Genomic DNA, 20,854 nt, shown 5'->3' with positions numbered 1-20,854 from the left:
GAAATCCCACCCAAGCTGCGAAGGATGCCTTCCTTACATCCTCCGTCGCTCTGTCTCTATCTCATTTCCTTTACTCTCTCCGGTACATCCTGTACTCTATCTTTTTTTTTTTTTTTTTTTACTTGGTCTCTTTTCAGAAAGCTTAGGCGACCTGGAAGAGACTATCCAGAAAATTATGGACAGCCTGGCTACCATCTAGTGGTGTGTGCGGGCAACGTGGGGTCCCTCCAGGGGCCCTGCGACCAAAAGCCAGGACACCCAACAGAACCCAACACAATACTTCATTTACAACAGAACACCTTCTGGCTTTCACAGTGATACTGTTTGTCTCCACAGAGTTTATATGGCACAGATGTGGGAAACCACTGGAGACGCCTTTCCTCTAACACTATGCACACTTCGTAGCATAGCTAAAAGAAATCGCTTTTTATTGTACTTGCTCCTACAGGTTTTATCCCCTTGACCTCCAAGCGGCCTTCACATGCCATCAGAAAGAACAAAGAAACTGAATTCCTGGAGATAAAAACTGTTATTGATGCAGATCCGAAACAAGAACTACGGCGTACTTGGCAGGAACTTGTTTCCCTCTGGCAAATCCGTTGGGATGATTCCACCAAAGGCAGTACTACCAAACTATTTCTACCTAGTGTCTCCTACCTCAACAAACAAAGACTTGGCTGATTCTTCCCTAATTTACACGCTACCTTTCTTCTGACAGGACATGGGTCATTCAAAAAGCGACTTCAGGACTTTGGGTTTGTAAACGATGCCCATTGTGTCTGTGAGAACTGGAGGACTGGCACCACGTAATGCACTCGTATAATATCTACCTGGACCTACGTAATCAACTGTTACTGGATATAAATTTACTCACACTCAGCCCGGAAACAACCTGTTAAAATCAAAAGAAGCGTTTTTAGCTTTTAGCAGGTATGCCTCAGCAGTCTTCAAAAGGCGTTGGTATCATCTCTCCACGTCTGATCCCACAACATAGACATCCACACCAGACGTTCCTGAAACCGCTGTAATCTCTCCCCTCATCACCGGCCACTATCAGAACTGAACGAACACCCAAATGGACATCTTCCACGTTGGAATGACGGCACTGAACTGATATAAATCAAACTCATACGCTTCCCATTGCACCTTCCCAACTTTGCAAACCTTCCTTGTTCTGCAAGCTGTCTTCCTTTCTCTGGCCTTCGGTGGGCTCCAGACAAGGGGTGATTACTACTTCTCCCTTCCCACCTCTTCTTTCCGCTGAAGAATACCTTCTTTCCTCATCCTCCTCCTTTTACCTACTTTGACTCCACCGCTTCTACTATTTTCCCCACTCTTTTTTTTTTTGTCTCCTTCCAGAAAACTCAGGCGACCTTGGCGGAGATCAGCCAGAGTATGAAGGCAGCCTGGTGAGCCAGGCTGCCTTCATGCTTTGGTGGCGGGCAACGTGGGGTTCCACTAGGGGTCCTGCGTCCAAGTAGCCAGAGACGCAACAACAGAACTCAACACAATACTGCATAGGCCAAACACCACTTTTTTCTGGCTTATCCAGTAGTTCTGCATTCCATCACAGAGTACATAAGGCGCACATGTGGGAAACCACAGGTCGCGCCTAACCCTAAATACTATGCCACTATGTACTTGCTCTTCTTTTTTTAAATTTGATTTTTCCCAAACTCTGTGTCCAAAATTACTTTCCTTTCTTTACTGTTATTGGTATGTTTTCCATCCTCCATCTTGCTGACACGTGAATTCAACCAGCGACTCGCTGGTTTTGTCCTAATTGGTCCACATACTTGTTGTGGCTGGACTGTATATGCGGGACGACATAGCAACCTTGACATTTCGAATCTACCTCGGTATAGTGGTTAGTTTCAGACGTCCGAAATTTTGCAAATTAGATTGCGTAAAACTTGTGCCCAAGAATGATTTCATTAGAGATTGTGGTAGCTTGAAACCAGCAATCAAATCGGATTTCTAGTCGCTGAACCATTGCTTGAAAGCAGAAACTGCTTACTCATACGGTGTGAAGCAGATACGTATTCCTTCGATGTACCGTCCATGAGCTCGGGCTTTGTGAGGTTGCTCAACTTCTAAAAGTAAACTCTGTTTTGGCTCCCAATTGGGGGAAGGGGAATTCTGTTTTGGGGATGGGTCTGACTTGAAAATGTTTATGCAGGGCATTTGTCGCGCCGCTGGAGACACTAATTGGCACTGTTGTCTTGCCTCTAGATGGTGGTTTGCATTTCATCTCTTTTTCCTTCTGGCAGCATTATTATGCGATGCCCTCTAGTAGCGATCTCCAACCTTAGTCCTCAGAGGACTAAAGGGAAAAATCAAAAATGAAATTGGAGGACCAAGTTAACCTTGTAAAGGGATATGACATAAAAGACGCAAATAGTCGTCGGAATTTTTGCATTACAAAATAAAATGGAATTATATTTCTTTGGTAGTTTTCGTAGCTTTTTAATTTGACATTTCCTGAGAAGACAATTTTTCACAAGGGATTGCTGTTATCGAGAGTGCGTGATTGATTTTGTATAAGAACAAATCGACTGGACCGTATGCTCGTTGACGGCTTATATCAGCCAACCACCATTTGGAGACCACGCCCCATACATTTTGTCCCCCACTGGGCACTCCTGCAATAATTCTGACGTGGTTCTCTCTCCCTAGAGAAGAATCGTTGAAAAAAATCCCCTGGCATTGAATCAGTCTAATGGTGCAGTAGGTACAATGATGTTTACCCCGCCCCCCATAAGAAAGAGGGGCTGTGCCGCGTTTAGCCAGAAGATATCTCCAGGACAGTGGCCATTATCTCCCAGTTATGCCAGGAACTGTATCAAATTAATTACACCGGATCTGTAGCCAGCACAGAATGTCTGCAGAACAGTGTGAAGTGCCTTTCTTTTAGAAGGCTTCACAGTGGTGGTTGCCTCTAGTATAAAGTGGACCTCGCAAATGGTGGCCATATTCCTGGAGCAGGTGCAGTCCGTTTAATAAATATTATCAACTAAGGACCCCAACATGTTCCACAGTCAAACGAAACATGCCCAACCATTAGCATATTCCCAAAAGAGACGTTTGTGTGTGGGGGGGAGTGGAAGTGGAAAGAACTGGCGACATGAAACAACTTCAGCCAATGAAATTAGCTGAAGTTGTTTCCTAGTAACAAAATAAATTTTCTGCCCGATATACATACTTGTAAAAAAATACTTGATTTTCGGACTATATCGAGAATTAATAACACAGCATTCATGTTGCATTGTGGGCCTTAATGCTTTGCGGGGAGCTGTTGTTTCAAAAACTGGCAACGGTTTTCAGAGACCAATAATAAGGTGTAAAGAAAAGGTACAGGGAACAAACCAAACAAAAGGATAAGTAAAAGAAAGGGGTGTGTATAAGAAAAATAAAAAGTTTGCGATGATATATAATACAAATAAAATAAATATATATATATATATGTAGGCGTAGTAAAATTGCTTTAAATTATATCCCCACCCCAGAGTATTCTAAAGACTTAACGTGATCCATTTCATCGCTCTCTTACTCTACCTGTAACGTGAACGGAAAGGAAGAAATGAAGAGTCAGTTCTATTAGGCTCGCTCAGCAGATTAAAATTTAACTGCGCCCGTTAATCTGCGCAATGGAAGTAAATGGGTGGATAAGACGCAGTTCTTCCGACCATCACTCAAATTGCATTCAGTTTCGCAAAGTATAATTTACTTAAAGAAATGGAGGTTGAAAACGTGCCACGATTTCGTACAAGAGGTTATTTGTGAAATTGCCGGGAATGTTTGATTCACTCTGTTGCGCGCTCTTCAGTACTTTCATCCTCGGCATCTGGGACTCTGATTAATATCTCCGAAACTTGGAAAGCACTGTCAAAGATGAATTAGTATTTTATCATTACAATAGCAGCTTTGAGAGACATATGCGTCCTTTAATACGAAAGCCCCTTCCACAGCGCTCTAAACTTCATGTTCTTTCAGATATATTCTCTCTCTTTCCAGAATCCACGCAAGTAGTCAATTGCTGTTCTGCGCTGTTCATTGTAATTTTAATTCTTTTCATTTCACAAATGGAATTTCCATCCTTTTTGATTCGTTTTCTTTACCTTTCTCATCCCGATATGCTAATAAATTCCCTTTCAGACGGTCCATTTTTTTGCTTGATCAACTTCCTTTGTTCGTTATCGCTATGACTGCTTTGTCGATCCTTTTCATTCCCGGCATCCTCCTCCTCTATAATCTCTTCATTTCTGCATTCTCTTTCGTTCAGCTTCTTGGGCTCACTCATTTTGACCAGCTTCTATTATTTCTCATTCTCTGAATGGAAAAAGAGATGCGCTCATCATCTGGGTTTCTCTAAATCTCTCGCACAGACGTGAAATGCTCGCGCAGAAACATTACACCCATTCGATTACCGAAAAAGATGCGTTTTAATATGAAATATCATCCCCAGACAAATATCACGAGCGAATCTAATTAAACATACTAAGGAAACGATCTCTAGAAACGAAAAGTAAGACTTCTATTTTCTGTAGGAGTTAGCGATGCTTTCTTAAGAATTATTTAGTTTGCTTATAATTTTTTCGCTGCACGCCCCTAACAAAATAATAGGGAACTTCGGTAAAATCTGAAAAGAACAGCGTCAATAAGCAAATATAAGCAATAGGTACCACCAGTTCCTATGGGAAAAGCAGGAGCGTGATGTCAGTGACCATCCAATGAAAGCTTCCTGTGGCCAACAGTGACATTGCAGATGTATTGGTGTAGATTGCATCAAGGACCAGCAGTCATCCACCAATGACTTCTTTCTAGTTATGTAAGCAAATTTTCACATTATTGTGGGATATTTGGGACACTTTCAGTGTCCCAATTTGACTTGAAGTGTATCCATATCAGTGGATACTGCAGAGAGATAAGAGCAGTATTGCGATGATGTCATCCCAAAACTGTATTGCGTTCCATAAGGTTACTTTTGTGTGAGTAAACAAACGTATCCTTTTTTTGTAGAGGTGTGAACGGCGACAGTGTTCAATGGTAATGTCAGAGCTGGTCCGACGACTCTACTTCCAACTGACGAATGTTAGAAGGCACTGGGGTCAGCGGATCAAGGGTGTCGAGCTCCTCTGGGAAGCTCTGTTATGTGTAATGTTTTCTTTGCGCCGTATTGCGCTTTTGATAATCTTTGAGGACTTTCTCAGCTGCTAAAAATGTATGTTAAAAGCGCCCAAAAGAAGTGATTTTTAGACATGAGATTGTGGACTGATGACTCTTTAAATTATTTGCTTAATAAATTGAATGTACATGAAATCGATCCCTCTGTTGTTCGGACTTCATAACAACGAAATCAATACATTTGAGTTTTATTATAAATACGAATTGATTTTGGAGAAGTTGTGAGATTTACCTTTTGTTATGACATGATTACCGCAGTTATGGAGAGGAAACAGTTCCTCTTCTGTAGTCCTCTTCCATCAATCAAATCCACCTCCCCCCCTTCATTTCATATTGAGTGACTAATCCTAATACGAGACTTTGTTATACGATTTTTTATTTTATCTTTTTAAAAATTTGTTTTATCCCCAGATTTTAATTAACTGTTTATATACAGTTTAAAATATACTGTATTGTGTATAATTTTAGTCAGGTGCATGTATATAATTAAGTTCCATTCCCCTCCAATATATGATCGCGCTGCAATTGTTATAGGAGAAAATGCCATGTAGAAACTCTCTAGTCTGTACCTTAATCCTAAATTCTTTAAAATCCAACACTCCTATCACCGATCGCAATTGTCTTTGAGAATCCATACAGAAATGAGGATATAAACTGCATTGCATTGGTCTTAATTCATATAAAAGAGCAAACTTGACTTTTGTAACTGGTTGTCTTGGTATTGAAGCACTTTAAAACAGAAGGCGTCACCAAAAGGCTAATCGGCCATTTGTTTGAAACATGAGACTGCTGTGACAGCCTGTTTCAGGATCAATTGGTCGCGCATCAGATAGTAAGTGGTCTGTCCAGACAACACACAGACAAAACAGTTGTAAAAAAGGCTCTTCAATGAGAGCTGCCATGCAGTGTACGAAATTGAAGTTTTCAAAGTTGTAACATAGCTAAAGCTATAGCGTTGTCACTGGAGAGTACCTGCTGTTTTATGAGGGACCCGTTAGTGCCGAAACAGATTGTCACAGCATCCTCATATTTTAAACAAACAGTCAAACTTTTTGCGAGGCCATCTGTTTGAAAGCAGTGCGATACTTGGGCAGCCCTTTAAGAGGCAAGTTTTGTTCTACTTCGAGAATTAAGACCATTGCGTTATCAGCCCAGTTTAAATCCTTCTGGTTGCAAAAGAAAGGACAAAGTACTCCTGCTGATATCTTATAATTTCCGGCTATAGCTTTAGCTATATCATAACTGAATTTCTCTCTTATTCAGTAACCTTAGCGCGAACTGCTCTTGAAAATTACAGCTATGTGGCCTGTCATACAGTTCTTGCTTGTGCTAGTGACTTTGAGCTCACTTTAGGATAGCTGAAATGAAGAGAGAGATTGAAAATGCTTAGTGTGGGTACAGCTGGAAAAATGTAAGCTTCATTAAATTTATGGTTAATGTCCTCCATAAACAGCGACTTACTGATGCACGCAAACAATAGATTTAATTCCACACAGCCTAGGGTTTCGTCCCAATTATAACGTCATACAGCTCGTCAGTGCAGAACTAAAGCAGGAGAAAAACAATCAGTGGTTCAAGGTCACTCACTTGGCTTCCCACTCCGTTGCTGTTTTCTCTGATATAGTTATAATAGAGGCAAAAACGAAACAGCAAGCTTTATTATTACGTACAAAAATTGAATTTATCCACAGCAAAATGTCCTCTAAATTGATAATAATTGCCTCGTTATAATAATTATTTCTCAGGAAGAATGGTTATTTTTTTTTTCTTATTCTCCATTGCGAAAGTATTTTTTCTCTCACGCTCATCCATTGATATTTTGATAACCTTTACTGTGACTGTTTATTATCATTTTCTTTTATTGCTTTTTTTCCCTTTTTTGTTTTCTTAGTTTAATTACATTGTCATTTGCTCATATTTAACAAATTCAGCTGTTATTTACGTTTTAACCACTAGTACTATAATTTAGTCAATACAGATGTAAATAAATTCAGTTGTCAGCAGGAGTATGCTGCTAATTTGTAAGGGGCTCATTCGAGAATTTCAGCCAAGGGTCATCCTCCGGTTAAAATAGTTTTAAATTTTACCAAACTATTGTTTTCAAAAAGAGGTTCGGATAGCCCTCCAAAATTTAACATTGGGATTCGGGCAATTCCTCGAAATTTAACAATCGGCTTCGCGCGAGCTCGCCCACCCTTTGTAGCACACCCCTCGTTCTTAATGCTCAATATTCGCCGAAGTGTGCTTCCCACTCACTAAAATCCGACGCTTCTCCAACATCTCTCTCTGAAATCCGGCAACCCTCTCAACTGGGTGCCGGATTTTTAAGGATTTTTCTGCAGTGTACATTCTTTTGACGAATGAACTCTCTGACACTGTAAGGCGATGGAATTTCCTAGTATTCTAATAGCACTGCTCACAGGGCAAGGATCGTTGCAAAGATTATGATAGTTCTTCTAGTGATTCCCTGATTATATACGGCCTTCTTCGCCGTCCTTGGATTTTAATCTAGTGCACAACCTAGATAGACGGAAAAGTAAACAGGAATCCCATACTCTTACGGGGTATTGGCTAACATCAGGGATATTACCCTCTAAAGGAGTTCCAATTCGCTATTTACGTAATTTGGCCAGTGCAGCAAATGTTGATGGAGTCCTTGCACTAGGTCTAGTACTGATTCTCTGTTTTGTCAGAGTAATATAAGAAAATCTGTAAAATCTACTATACGCTAGAAATGTTTAAATAATAATAAAAATGCATGGCGTTCTAAATATCTGAAGCTGGGGCGATTTTAAAGAATAATTATGTGCAAATTGTGTTTTGAGTTAATCCTTGAAGTTTGAATTTGTCGAAGTTATTCATAGTAAGTCGATTCCTTTGCAAGGTCAGTGGATGTGCGGAGAAGCTGCATCCACACAGAAAGAGGACACGTGTAATACCTAGAATATGTGCGAGGAAAGTACATTTACAGGGGCGAATATTTCGAAATATGCACTGTTTTTAGAACTTTGAAAGCGCATTCGGGTAAAACTATTTGCGAGCAAGGCAGCTTTCATAAGGGGAAGTGTTTTGCCTTCTTACAGAAAACGCGCTCGGAAATCTGGCATCTGCTTTCTACAAAGAAGAATTCGGAGATCAGCGAGGCACGCAGTTTTCTGGAACTTCCGGGATAGTTTCAGAGGCGCGAGCAACAGAGAACGCATTTTATTGAGCGTATGAATTCCAATCTGACGTTGAATTGTGGCGAAAATCCTGAAGGCTTTTTTCCTTCTAAGAATATTTGCCCGCAAAATGAGAAACGGCGAGGCAGTAACTGTGTGGGCTTGCATGGAAATTACGATAGCGCTGGAAGAATTCGATTGTTTTTCGAAACGCAACCTACATACGAAGTGACGAATTTCATCCTTCAATTAAATAATCAGAAAGTGTCACGTGATAGAGATGAGCTACACTGCATCCCTTCAGAGCACTCACGAACATATCTTGGCACTTTCCAGCACTGCCGTTATTGCCATTTCGTCCTACCAGTCCCTTGAGACAAGTCTGCTCAGACTCCCCGTCTGACAAAGCGACAGTCCCTTCTGTCATAATTAGTACCCGCATCAGTTCCCAGAGACGTCTGGAAGTGCGTCATGAATGACAATATTTGCAATGTTATCCTTGTTTTGGCTTCAGAAATACTTTTAAGTTACTTACGAAGTTTCGCGTCGTTTGCCCCATGTTATTGATACGTCTTTTTAAGACTTCGTTTATTTATTTATTTGAGTTAAAGGGAGGAGTTTTTGCTTAGCTGAGTGTACTAGGTGGCTAAATAAACAAGATACCGGTATTTCTTCGAAATTTGAGGTCAGTTTGTATCTAAATATCAGAAAAACACAGATAATCAGTAGCAGATATCCATTCGTATATTTAAAAATGTTTTAAAAAATTCTCAGACAGTTATGTAGATGACATAAAGTAGCATTCCTTTTTAATTTCTTTAGAATCTCACGTGTCAACTCCTTACTAAATAAAACTTATTGCGGCGTGGTTGAGAATTTTTCCTTCTCGTCTATAATTAACTTTTCGGTTTCTTCAGATAAAGAACCCCCCTTTTGCAATTTAATTCAGAAATACTCTGAGGATATTCCGAGTCTTGTTGCAACTTTAACTGTCGCCTGCACTAATTACCCCATTCCGGCTTGCTTATCCCTTCTACGACATCCCGTTAATGTGTGCAAGAATGATATTTCAAAGCTGTCTTATTGGGACTGAGTGGGATGTTAGGGATGCGGCGAAGACTGCGAGGGATTGTCGTAGCTAGCCGTTTTTGGTAGCTCATCAATCATTTTGTTTGAATCCGAGATATAGGATGACACGTCAATTACGATGTTTCGGAGTGTGAAGGGGTATCGTCTGATCTGTTTAGACACAATAACTCACATCAGTTTGCGATACGTTCAAGCTAATTATAGTTGCTGACGCGGCGCTACATGAACGAACAGGATGTGTTTGATAGAATTAAATTAACATTGCAAATGAAATCCTGAGATCGAGTTTCCATGAATTTACTGCGGTTATTTTAGTAAAATTAACAACCTGGATATATCGTGTGTTGACGAATTCCCTGACTGAGTTTTATTAGCATAAAGACGGCAGAACTCGCAATGACGAGGCGAGATGATAATCTGGTAGATGTCGTTCAATTGGGATTGCTTGGCTTCGCCTGTCAAATATTGGGATTTATTATCATCGCATGTCGCTCCCCCGCTTTGCGAAATGAGTTAAGGAAGTATCCACTTTCCGGAGGAAAATTAAAACCCAAGATGCTTGCACGAGTCGGATCTGGCCCACACAGTTTCTACCCCCTCTGCTCTTTATTCAATCGCATAGCAAATACCAAAAGCGATTCGCTCTGACCACTGTGTTTCATAATTTTTGTTTTTAAATTCCAATTTTTTCCACATTATCCGACTACCATTCATCACTTATCTTCAAGAATTTCTCTGACACATCCTCAGTTGAATTACAGATAAGTCTGCACTTCTAACGGCAAATTCTGTCTGCGAAACATCTGCAGAGGACAGACGATAATAAAAGTCGAGTGGTTGTCGAGCGGACGTGTAAATGTACGCGTGTGTAAATGTAATACTGTGAATGATTGGCAACAGTCCAAAGCTTTTCGGGGCAAAGATCCCTGGAAGCAAAGATACAAAAGAAAAGTTCACTTACGTTACTTGCATTGATATTCACTCTTCGCGTGTTGTTAGTGTTCCACCACGCCTCTTCGGACGGTCCTGGCGTAGGCAGGAGACACTGCACATGGTCATCGTCTTCTTCTTCTTCATCTTCCTGCCTGTCCTCTTCCACGACTGGCGTCTGAGTGACTTTCGGCACCTCGGTAACAAAACTCACTTCTTCAAACTGGGGTAAGTCCCTTATAAGTCCGAGGGTGAGAACGCCCCGAAGAGACACCATTAGCAGTAAGACACCCCGCGTTACTAATGTCACCATGTTTACCTACGGGCCCCTAATGGGGGTGGTTGACAAGCCGATTAACTGTGGCCACTCTAGTCGGCCGCGGGCTCCTCGAAGTCTGTGAGCGAAGCAACGACGTCGGCTGCAGCTGCCGAGAAGAACATCCGACGCCCAAATAATGGGAAAGATCCACACCTAGCGGCGGAGTATGGGGGTAAGGACTGCACGTGGAGGCCACGACAGAGAGAGAGAGAGAGAGAGAGAGACAAGCGGCACCGAGAAAGCGTTTCGTGTACTAATCAATACGGGCGAAGGCAGTTTCGGTAAACTTTAAGGACAGGGGGCGCTGTGAACATCTGGAAAATATGCCATTTATTTCGGTACAGTTCATTCTAGCGGAATTCGAATGCGGAGAAAACAACCTAACTAGCTTGTGATTGCGGCACACAGGAGAGGCTGAGTGTGTATATTTGTGCCGGGGGGGGCTGGTTGGGGGGATGGAAGGGCTGCGAATGCAGAGCCACCCTTTCGTTCTAGGAATTGGCCAGCTCGCTAAAGCCACGCCTCCCTTTCTGTTTCCCGAGAAGGCATCACCACCCTGGAAAATGAAGGCAAACATGCGGATAATGCGAGACGGGTAGTAGTCGCAAGAGCCAAATAATCACTTCGTAAGAATACAACGAAGGAACAACATTCCACCTCGTGAATCGATTGTTTCCCGAGATGGCTCGCTGGATGTCGCGTGGACTACATCTGTTAACTAACAGCAAGTGGCAACAGTTCATGGAGTGCGTGAACTTCATTCCCACAGGGGAAGTTAGACGTCGACAACACCAAATTAAAATAAAAGGGCCCAGCAAGGAACGAGGCCCGGTGTTTGGTTTCGAATAGAATTTTCCGCAGCTGATCACCTGTTGGGAAAGGCAGAAGAGATGGCAGTTTTCTTTAAGCATTCAAACTATTTCTTCGGGACTCGTATTAAAATGGAGTTTTCTGAAGTCAGATTTTTACCCCTTAAAATGGCCTATACAACGTGAAAATTGGGGAGGGGGTTCTTCTGTTCATTTGAAAATTATGATGCGTAAAACATGATGAAGTTTGAGGATGGAAAGGACAAGTATCCGGCAGTTTGCTCACTGAGAATGTACTGCGTTGTTTAAACGATTATCGATTATATTCTTAAAAGGCTTCGCCCTTTTAAGCTGGTAACATGTGTTGGGGAAAATTTCTAGAAAATTCCTTTTTCCTATAAATGAACTCGGGTGTCCCTTAAATGATGCTACAATTGCAAAAATTAAGCGGCGCAGAAGGTATTGATTTCGTGCTCTTCTCTGAAGAAGAGGATTTTTCTGAGGATTTTTGAAGCCTCATTTTATGACGTAAATAGCATCGTTCCAACTATTTCTAAGTGACGACACCTTACCTATGTGTTCACGAAACGGTATCGTTTCGTGGCAAACAAACAGTCCCTGACTTCAGATTATTTGCATAAGCGAGAACAAAGAATATCTTTTTCATTTCTGTCTTCATTCGCTGATAAAGGTGCTAGAATAAAAGAGCAGTGACGTTGCTATTTACTGAAACCTGTTTGATAAGTGAAAGAACAAATAAAGAGCATTTTATTAGGACAGAATCCCTTTAAGTAAGGTTTTTCTTTTTTTTTTTTTGTTTAGCCGTTTAAGAAGCTTCCTGTTGGACGTTTATATTGATAGAAGCGCGAAGTAAACAAATATATTTGAAAGCGTTGCCTGTTCAATCTACTACGAGAAAAAAAATAATACCTTCAGAAACATTGTGTGATTCGATTTTCATCCAAGGGTGTCGAAGGCATTGTATACAAATTTCCCTTCTTTTAGATGTTTTGAATAAAAACTGAATTTTTAATACATGTACCGAAATTGTTAAATTAAAATTTGTTTCCTAATAGAACTTAAGGAAATTTGTGGTATTCCCAGATTCCATTTATTTTCAAAAGTGGTTCTCCACACAAGAAATGTAGCGAGAAATTGAAAGTACGTTCTGCAAAAGCAGCCTGCCAACTGAGCACAGCCGTTATGAGGATTGGGAGATGAACAGTTTGAAGGGTAAACATTTCTCAGAGCATTCACTAATAAGGGCAGTAAGCATACTTGTAGGTGTTCGATTCGGTTGTGGAAACATTATAGGTTTTATATTCGTGGCCTAGTTATTCGGTGTCGGGCGACGGTCGAACTTTACCTTTTTTGAAAACTCAAATTGTTTAATTACAAAACAGACAAACGCAATAGAACATGCGCAACTTGCAAACAATTTACTGATGTCTCCAGGTGTAATTGTCTCGGCATTTATTCTGAACAACCCATCCCAGTTACCTGTATAGATTCCTGCTTCCCGTCTCAATCATATTTAGTTCCCTTCTAATATAAAGGATGTCAACTTACTGTACTATGTCCTCTTTTAGGATTCAGTTCCTCGGCCTCCGGAACATCGCATAACATCTGGTTGTTGTTTCGAATAGGGGGGATGAATGCCACCCTCCAAAACAGCCAACTGCTATGCGATATTCCTTATCGCACGTAACTTCTCGAAATGATATTCGCTCTTCATCCTAGTTTGGCCCTGTCGACGGGCGCGATGGCAGGGGAACTGCAACGTAATCACATTAAGTGAGCAACATCAAGCAACCTTCGTTCTGAACCTCATTTCCTTCACGTAATCCCATAAAAAGAAATCTGCAGCAAAAAATGCGCTGCCCTTTTATTTTGTGGGGAGCCATTTTCAACATTTGTGACGCCGCATTACAAACGAAATCCGGGGGGAGGTGACCTTACGCGCACAATAAAACCCATAGTTGTAGTTCATTCCATCTGTTTTGTTTCGTTTTTTTTTTATTATTATTTAAATTTGCAGAGTTATTTCATTGAACATTTAAATGTCGGATAAAACTGGAAATTAGCCGCTTAAAGAATACGCTTTAAAACATTAACACGTTATTATTCGAGAAAATTATTAATGGCGGTAATGATTACCTTAAGGCAGCAGATTCTATCGTGTGACCTCAAAGCGCGTCATATTCTATCATTCCAAAAACTGATTTTGAATGATTTTTATTTAATTCACTTTAAAACTGACAGATGTTTCCCATCATTTATATTTTCGGAGAAGGAGAAATTATAATCCCCTTAACTGGAGCCAACAAACTTTAATTTGAAGTCGTCTGCGAGAGGACTTCAAATTAAAGTTTGCAACCTATTATTTCATCTCCTTATGAGCAACCACTTAGAGCTTTCTCTCTATCAGAATTTAATCACCCCATTTCTGTTACAAAATTCTATTTTGAAACAGAAATATTGCAGAAGTATTTCATTCTGCTTCAACATACTTGAGGCGAATTAGCAAGTTTATCATAAATGCTGTAGTTGATGGTGATCTCTTATAGGAAGGATCCAACTCCACCAGAAATACAACCTTGTAGAATCAATGCTGCTGGACAGGGAAAGACAACTCGCTATCGACTGCATTCATTTTCTACGATTTTAAATAAATAAATATCCGTTCGAATTCGGTCCATCGTTGCCAGCGGAGTTTACGACTTCGTTGTGGTGTTTTTTTTTTTTGCAACGGATAAATCAACGTAACATTTAACAGTGGATGGTGTATCTTTTTTTCGGCATCATGCGGACTTGATCTAGTTGTTGCGTGTGTTCGCTTACGTTGTTCCATGGAAATTTTGGTAAGAACTTGGAAAACTTACTAAGAATTAGGAAGAATGCAGTGGGGGGGGATTTTTTTTTAACCTGTAAGAATGCCAATATTCTATTTAAACCTTTACTTTATTCTCGTTTCCTTACCCCACCTTCCGCATCTGACTCGTATATCTCACAGAAGAATCGGGTTCGTATGTATATTTATTGTTTCCTGTCAGATTCTTGAGAATTGCTGTATTAAGTAAATTCCTCCTTCGGATTGGGCTGTGTATTCAAATTGACTAGTCAAAACTTCATTAAAGGCTATATACAATTCTTTATTACACATATATACGGGAAATGAAGTTAAAAATAATTATGCACATATTATAGCATGATAACGCAACATATATGGTACATTCTATGAACTATTCCGTTATGTAATTTTATATTCGTATACATAATTTAGTTAGAACAAGGATATTTAACACTTTCCATGAATCTCCATTATTATAACTTCTCTAATTTATAATCAATTTTTTTTTGGGATCACACTCAATTCCTCATCCAACTTTCTTATACAATTTTTTTTTTATATAGCTGCACTAAACACAAACTTCCTCTGGCTAAATTACCATGATACAATTGAAACCATCCTATAAACTAGTGTTTATCCTAATGATCTGGTTTATACCTGCACTAAACAAAAAAAACCTTTTCTGACTTGGTCACCATAATACATTTGGATCATCTTATATGATAGTATTCACCTTAATTATCCCTTTGATTTAACCCGTCTAATATTGCTACTTTACATTCATTCATTCATATTTAATTTGACTATTTCCATCTATTCTCTGTTCATTACTATGTTCTAATACCAATACTCCACTCATCTACATATACATACGTATATCTTAGGGTATATTAATCATATGACCTTCCCCTTTAATTCTCTTATTATTCCCTATAGTCCTTCTAATAATCTAAAGTGTGCTTATGCTAACTTGGCATTTACTTCTAATTTCTGGCGGAATGTTTCCGTAAGGGCCTTCTACTTCTTCCTCATTCAGGGCTGCTATCTTCCGCCATCCAGAGCTATATCTTACTGCATCCAGGACTGCTACTCTGCTTTCAGGACTGCAACTTTCTGCCTCAGGGGCTGCTACTCTGCCTGTCAAGACTGCTACTTTCTGTTCCAGGACTGCTACTTTGCCTTTCAGGACTGTTTCTGGGTATTATCGCCTTCCTCGGTGGACTTAGTCATCTATGTAAACCTTCTTCTCTCATTCTTACTGTTTAACGAACTCCCTTTAACTACCCTTACACGTTCATCCTTTTTTTTCACACCCTTACATTTCCGATAAACTCACTTCGACTTTCTTCTTCAACTCTATCTCCTCACTCTAATTCCACCCAATTCTTTCTTCCCTCTGACCACACCACACAGAAGTTAGACCCAGAATGCACTCTCTCTCAATTTTTTTCTCTCCCCGAACTTCACTCTTCCCCTCAATTTTGGCATGCCCCCCAAGGACTCCAACCAATCTTTTTATGTTTAAATTTACGTTCCTTTCCATTCGCTAACACCATTCTTCCAAGCTGTCTCCCTAGCGCGCAAAACCAACCCCTTTTTCGAACTTTCTTTTTCTTTTCTTTTTCCCCTCACAGACGGCCTGACCCTTTCATGTCCACCGGCAAACTCCAACAACCCTCATTTGCGTTTTACACCTTTCTTTCTATAAGTATCCCAACACCCAAAGTTTCAGTCAGCATGACGCTCTTTAATTGTGACCCGAACCCTGGACGTCCACTCACTTCCTGTTTTGGTCTAACGATGTTATAGATCAAAGGAGGCGCTTCGTCTAATCCCGTCTCCCGTCCTATTGTTCGTTCTCAAGCAACCCTTTTCACGCCTATTCTCAAATGGCATCCCTTTACCTAGTCCTGCTGTCTCTTTTTGCTCTCTTGTATTATGGGAATTGATAGTTTACCCCTTTGCTACTATTCCTAATTCTCACGCTTAAACTATCTCATCACTAAATCTAACGTTCTTCAATTTTAATCTCACTTCTAGCAAACCACATATTTTTAAATTAAAATTGTAACATTTTACGTCTTACAGCAGTATTCTGTGTAGTTAATTGCAGCAACTGTGATAAGTTGCGCAGCCATTGAGCACTCGGTTAAAATCACTATCGTAGTATCGTGTTGGTCTTCCATTTATCCCCGGGCAGCAGGATTTGCCTCGATATGGAGCCCACGATGTCGTTCTTCCATAAAATTTCGCAGTACAGATTGGACAGCATCCCTCCATTCCTAGATCATGGACGGAATTTGGTTAACGCACGTTGTGGCCCTTTAATATGTGAGCGAACTTCGTTCCACGGATGTTCTTTTGGAATCCGGCAACTGTACAGTGTACTTCTCCTCTTTATTTATTTTTTTTTCGCAAGAAGCTTCCGTCCTGAAGAAGTTGGAGGACGAATAACAAATCTAACTACCTTTGTGTCAGAAGTTGAGATTCTGTTGTGAATGTAACGAAAAGCAGAAGAATTGAATAAACACCTTACGAAAACAAGAACATTGAAATGTTCTTGTTTTATTCAATTACCGCTACATACACAATTAAAAAGTATGATTAAGTCATACAAATGGGTAAATAGTGCACCAAAGTTGCAAATTAAATCTGGTACATGTTACGGCCGAAAATCTTTCCAGAAATATTTTAATTTTAACAATACTGCATCTTTGTGCGAGTAAACCCTTTCCTTTCACTTTATGCTGCCAATCAATCTACTACACGCGCTATGATTAATATAGCACCATCAGCTTTTTATACTCGTAGAATATGTAAAGGAATTGTGGGGGTGGGGTTTTATATATATTTATTATTTTTTTTTTATTTCTTTATTTACTATGTTATTACTATTATTTATATTCTTAAAAATCCCCACTTTGCATCTGACTTGTTATCTCACAGAAGAATTCCGGTCCTGTGGGAGTTCCTATATTAGCGCACTCCTCCTTTGGATTCCTTTGCTGTGTGTTCAGAAATGACCAAACACTATTTGCATTAAGTTAGATACAATTAGTTTATTATACATAATTACAAATAAAAGATCAAGCAATTCATTACACATTATTCACTTCATATATAGGTACATGGCATGGATTACGTTCCTGGTCATTAGGCTCTCCTATCATCATCTTCTTAATATTCGGCAACTAACACATTCCTACGATTAAATATAATTGACATTTTTTATTTGTTAATCACACTTATCTAGCACCATCCGACATTCTTCTTCATGGTTAACACAATTCTTCTTCTGGAATTTAATGTCCACTTTACACATTATTCTATTCTATTCTCACCCTAACACATTAAAATTACATGTTAATGAAATATACATTGGTTTATTTATTTCTTCATCCTCTCAGGTAAACTCCAGCATTTAGCGACTAATTTCTCTACTTCAGTGACATTATATAAGTAACATACAACTGTACCTGCTCTATAGGCTAACCCATCCAAAATTATTACTTTCCCTCCATTAATTGATCAGTAAATAGACCACACCTGTAAACAATCCTTCATTAAACTATTTCTATGATATTTCCTTGCTTATCTGTACAACATGCATTGAATTAACTGTATGTTTCCCTACATCTCATTTAATATTTATCTAATCTTCCCTGCAGTCCTTTGCAATTACATAGAGGTATATTCGTTGTTTAACCACTTACTTCTGGGGATTTGGATCCTACCGCTAATACAATGTTTGACCTGTGACTTTCTGCTCTGCATCGGGTCCTCCATTGGTTTGGGAACGTTCTTCCCCGATTCCGGAATGCTAACTTCATCCAGAGACACTATTCGCTTTGCCGATCATTCCTGGTATCATATGCTTCCTTGCTGTGCCGGATCATTCAGCAGGAGTCGCTTCCTGCTACAGGAAGGACTTCCTGCTACAGGAAGGACTTCCTGCTACAGGACGGTCCAGTGTTCTTCCATAAGCATTATCTCGCTGTCCTCCTAAAATTATCTCCAGGTGGACGCTCTCGGACTTCTATGTTCCATTTCGAGAAAGTTCCCCTTTCTGTAACTTATCTACACTTTATTAAAGCTATCAGAACTTAGTCAACTCACCATAACTGGTTCTACTGGTGGATCGCTTCCAGGGACTGTTTCCTGTGCCTATCTCTCCAAAAACACCTTTCTCGCCCTCAAAAAAAAAACTTTATCATTCCCGAAAAAAACTTTATCACCTCCCAAAAATTTTTAATCAACTCCGAAAAACTTCATCACACTTCTAAAACATACCTCTCCGAAAAAAACTTCATCACCCTTTAACTCGCGCGCTCTTGCCTTTTTATTTCCCAAAATTTCGTAACGCCCCTCCTTTGCTCAACCAATCAATTCTATCTGACCATCATCATCTCCATTCTCATTTGCCTGTTCCACATGACACACGAAGGGGCTCGACCACACGATGGTCGAGCCCCTTCCGGTTTAGAGAGGACTTCCGTTTCTAGAGAATTCTCGAATATTCTGGAAGGTGATCGAAATTTCGGAGCTCAATTTCATCCAGAAAACACCTGCGTCCATTTACTTGATTCGTCTCGCCACGCCCGCTCTGTTTTGCAGTAAACAAGAACGCCCCCCCCCCCCCGCTGGTACCCCTATTGTCATCTCTGGAGCAATCCGTCCCTTGCCATTCTATCAGTTGACCCCCCACTGTTCCGTTTTGCTATCTTCGCTTGCTGATTCAGGTGTGGGCACTGATTCAAAACGCTTTCTAATGTTTATTTCCACGGTATATTTGCTTTTACATTAACTATAGACTCCACTTAATTAAATTCCATTAGCGTGAGACCCACTATCTTAAACAATATTTGTGACTTTAAGTGTTTTCTTGTAAGGTTTACAATATCACTCTATCTAGCATTCTATCATTAATTATATAGACATTTAATTTAATTTGTAAGACTTTGTGTCTTACAAAATTATCTTTTTAGCTATTCCAGTTCTCATCAATAAGCTAAACCAACCCTTCTATTCATGTGTAAGGCATACCATTTTTATGTATAATATAAATATACTATATTTTAATACAAATTGTGACATGTAAGGAATTTGGAACTCTACCAGTCCTAAAATTTCTAGTCCTCAACAATAAACAAAAACTAGTTGCAGAAGAAATATCGATTATTTATGTGTAACATAATATGAACATCTATTCTGTATTACATTGAAGTCATAATTACTGTTCAGTAAAACATTGAGTCCAGCTGCCTCTGAAAGGACACAATGTCTTTTCTAGGGGTTGTTGACAAAAATGGAACGAATTGACTTTTTCTCTCGCTTGATGCAGCGACCAACACCTTTCGTGTTATGGCCGAGAACTCTTCTACTGGTTCTCGAGTTGCTCCTCCTTGGATTCCTTTTGGAAAAAGATATTTCCCAAGACACTACTTTTATTAGCAAGGCTTTCCGTCCGTCCTTTCGGAGGCTGTTTCTTCTTTTATTTTTTCCACTAATAACCGATTTACTTTCCTCCCAGGCAGTTGGATACTTGGACTTTGGTTACTGGCTTGGATCAGCTCCTAGGCCACCCGCGCAGCCATCCTACTTGCTTTCTTGCATTTTGTAACAAATATATCTGCATAGGACATCTGATCAGAATAATTGCTCATGAATTCTTTATTTAGTTAAGATTTCAATAAAAGAAACTAACTTTTGTCTTATAATCCTGAATAGTTTGCTGTAAATAATTGAATGTTCACTTAGTACTGTACTTAGATTTAACTTCTGTCACGAGCATTGACACGAATGGTATGGAAAGAGAGGAGAGCATTAATAAAGGATTTGCTGACACTGCATGAAGGGTTTTATGGAATAAATAGTGGAAAGGGGAAGTACTAACAGCTTGCGTAGAAGTTACGTGATAAAAGTACACTGTATATGAATATACTCAGTCTCTCGAGATATTTGCACTGGAAAAAGAACAATAGTTCTTCAAAGGTACTGAAACTGGAAGCTGTTTGAAAATGGAAATTTAAGCAATTAATAAGTGAATCATCTTACTTATGAATTTCGCAATTAATAAGTGAAGAAAAGGCACATTACATTGGGTTCATGCCCGGCGTTTTTTAAAGATAATTTAATCGAGATAAGAAATCATCGTTAAAACAATATTTACAATGTTTCCGGCGTGCAATGTTAATATTTTAACATCGCAAGTTGGGAGAGGATTTCCCTTTTTCATTTGGAACAGCAGATTTAAATGGAAGTGAATGGTGAAATAAAATAAAAATATTTTATTAACAAATTAAAGATATGAATAATATAAAGATCAAAATTAAGTTTCTAGTTAACCTTCATTACTTAATTTATTTACTCAGTAAATTTCTCTCCCGATAACATTTTTTTTTTATTTATGTCTCTTGGTTCACTTCGTTCAGGTTTTCTATCAAAATAATCAAGGAATAGTTGGGAAAAATTGCCCACAACTGGATTTGATCAAGTATACACGAAGATATGA

The 20,854-nt window shown here is 39.5% G+C and overlaps 1 protein-coding gene across 2 annotated transcripts in view; it reads right to left on the bottom strand.

Moving 5' to 3' along the window:
* LOC150080842 (uncharacterized) overlaps positions 1–10,893 on the bottom strand; it is a 259,475-nt gene extending 248,582 nt beyond the window's left edge. For both annotated transcript variants that reach the window (XM_090381006.1, XM_090381008.1), the window contains exon 1: positions 10,396–10,893. In XM_090381006.1, the coding sequence (XP_090237132.1) occupies positions 10,396–10,677 (282 nt within the window). In that variant the 5' untranslated portion in view covers positions 10,678–10,893. The remainder of the gene's footprint in view (positions 1–10,395) is intronic.
* Between the last annotated feature and the right edge of the window lie 9,961 nt (positions 10,894–20,854).

This window comes from Mastigoproctus giganteus, chromosome 9 (assembly GCF_048544385.1).
Source record: "Mastigoproctus giganteus isolate SK-2022 chromosome 9, ASM4854438v1, whole genome shotgun sequence".
NCBI classification, from domain to species: Eukaryota; Metazoa; Arthropoda; class Arachnida; order Uropygi; family Thelyphonidae; genus Mastigoproctus; species Mastigoproctus giganteus.
This window is presented reverse-complemented; position numbering and strand designations above follow the sequence as displayed.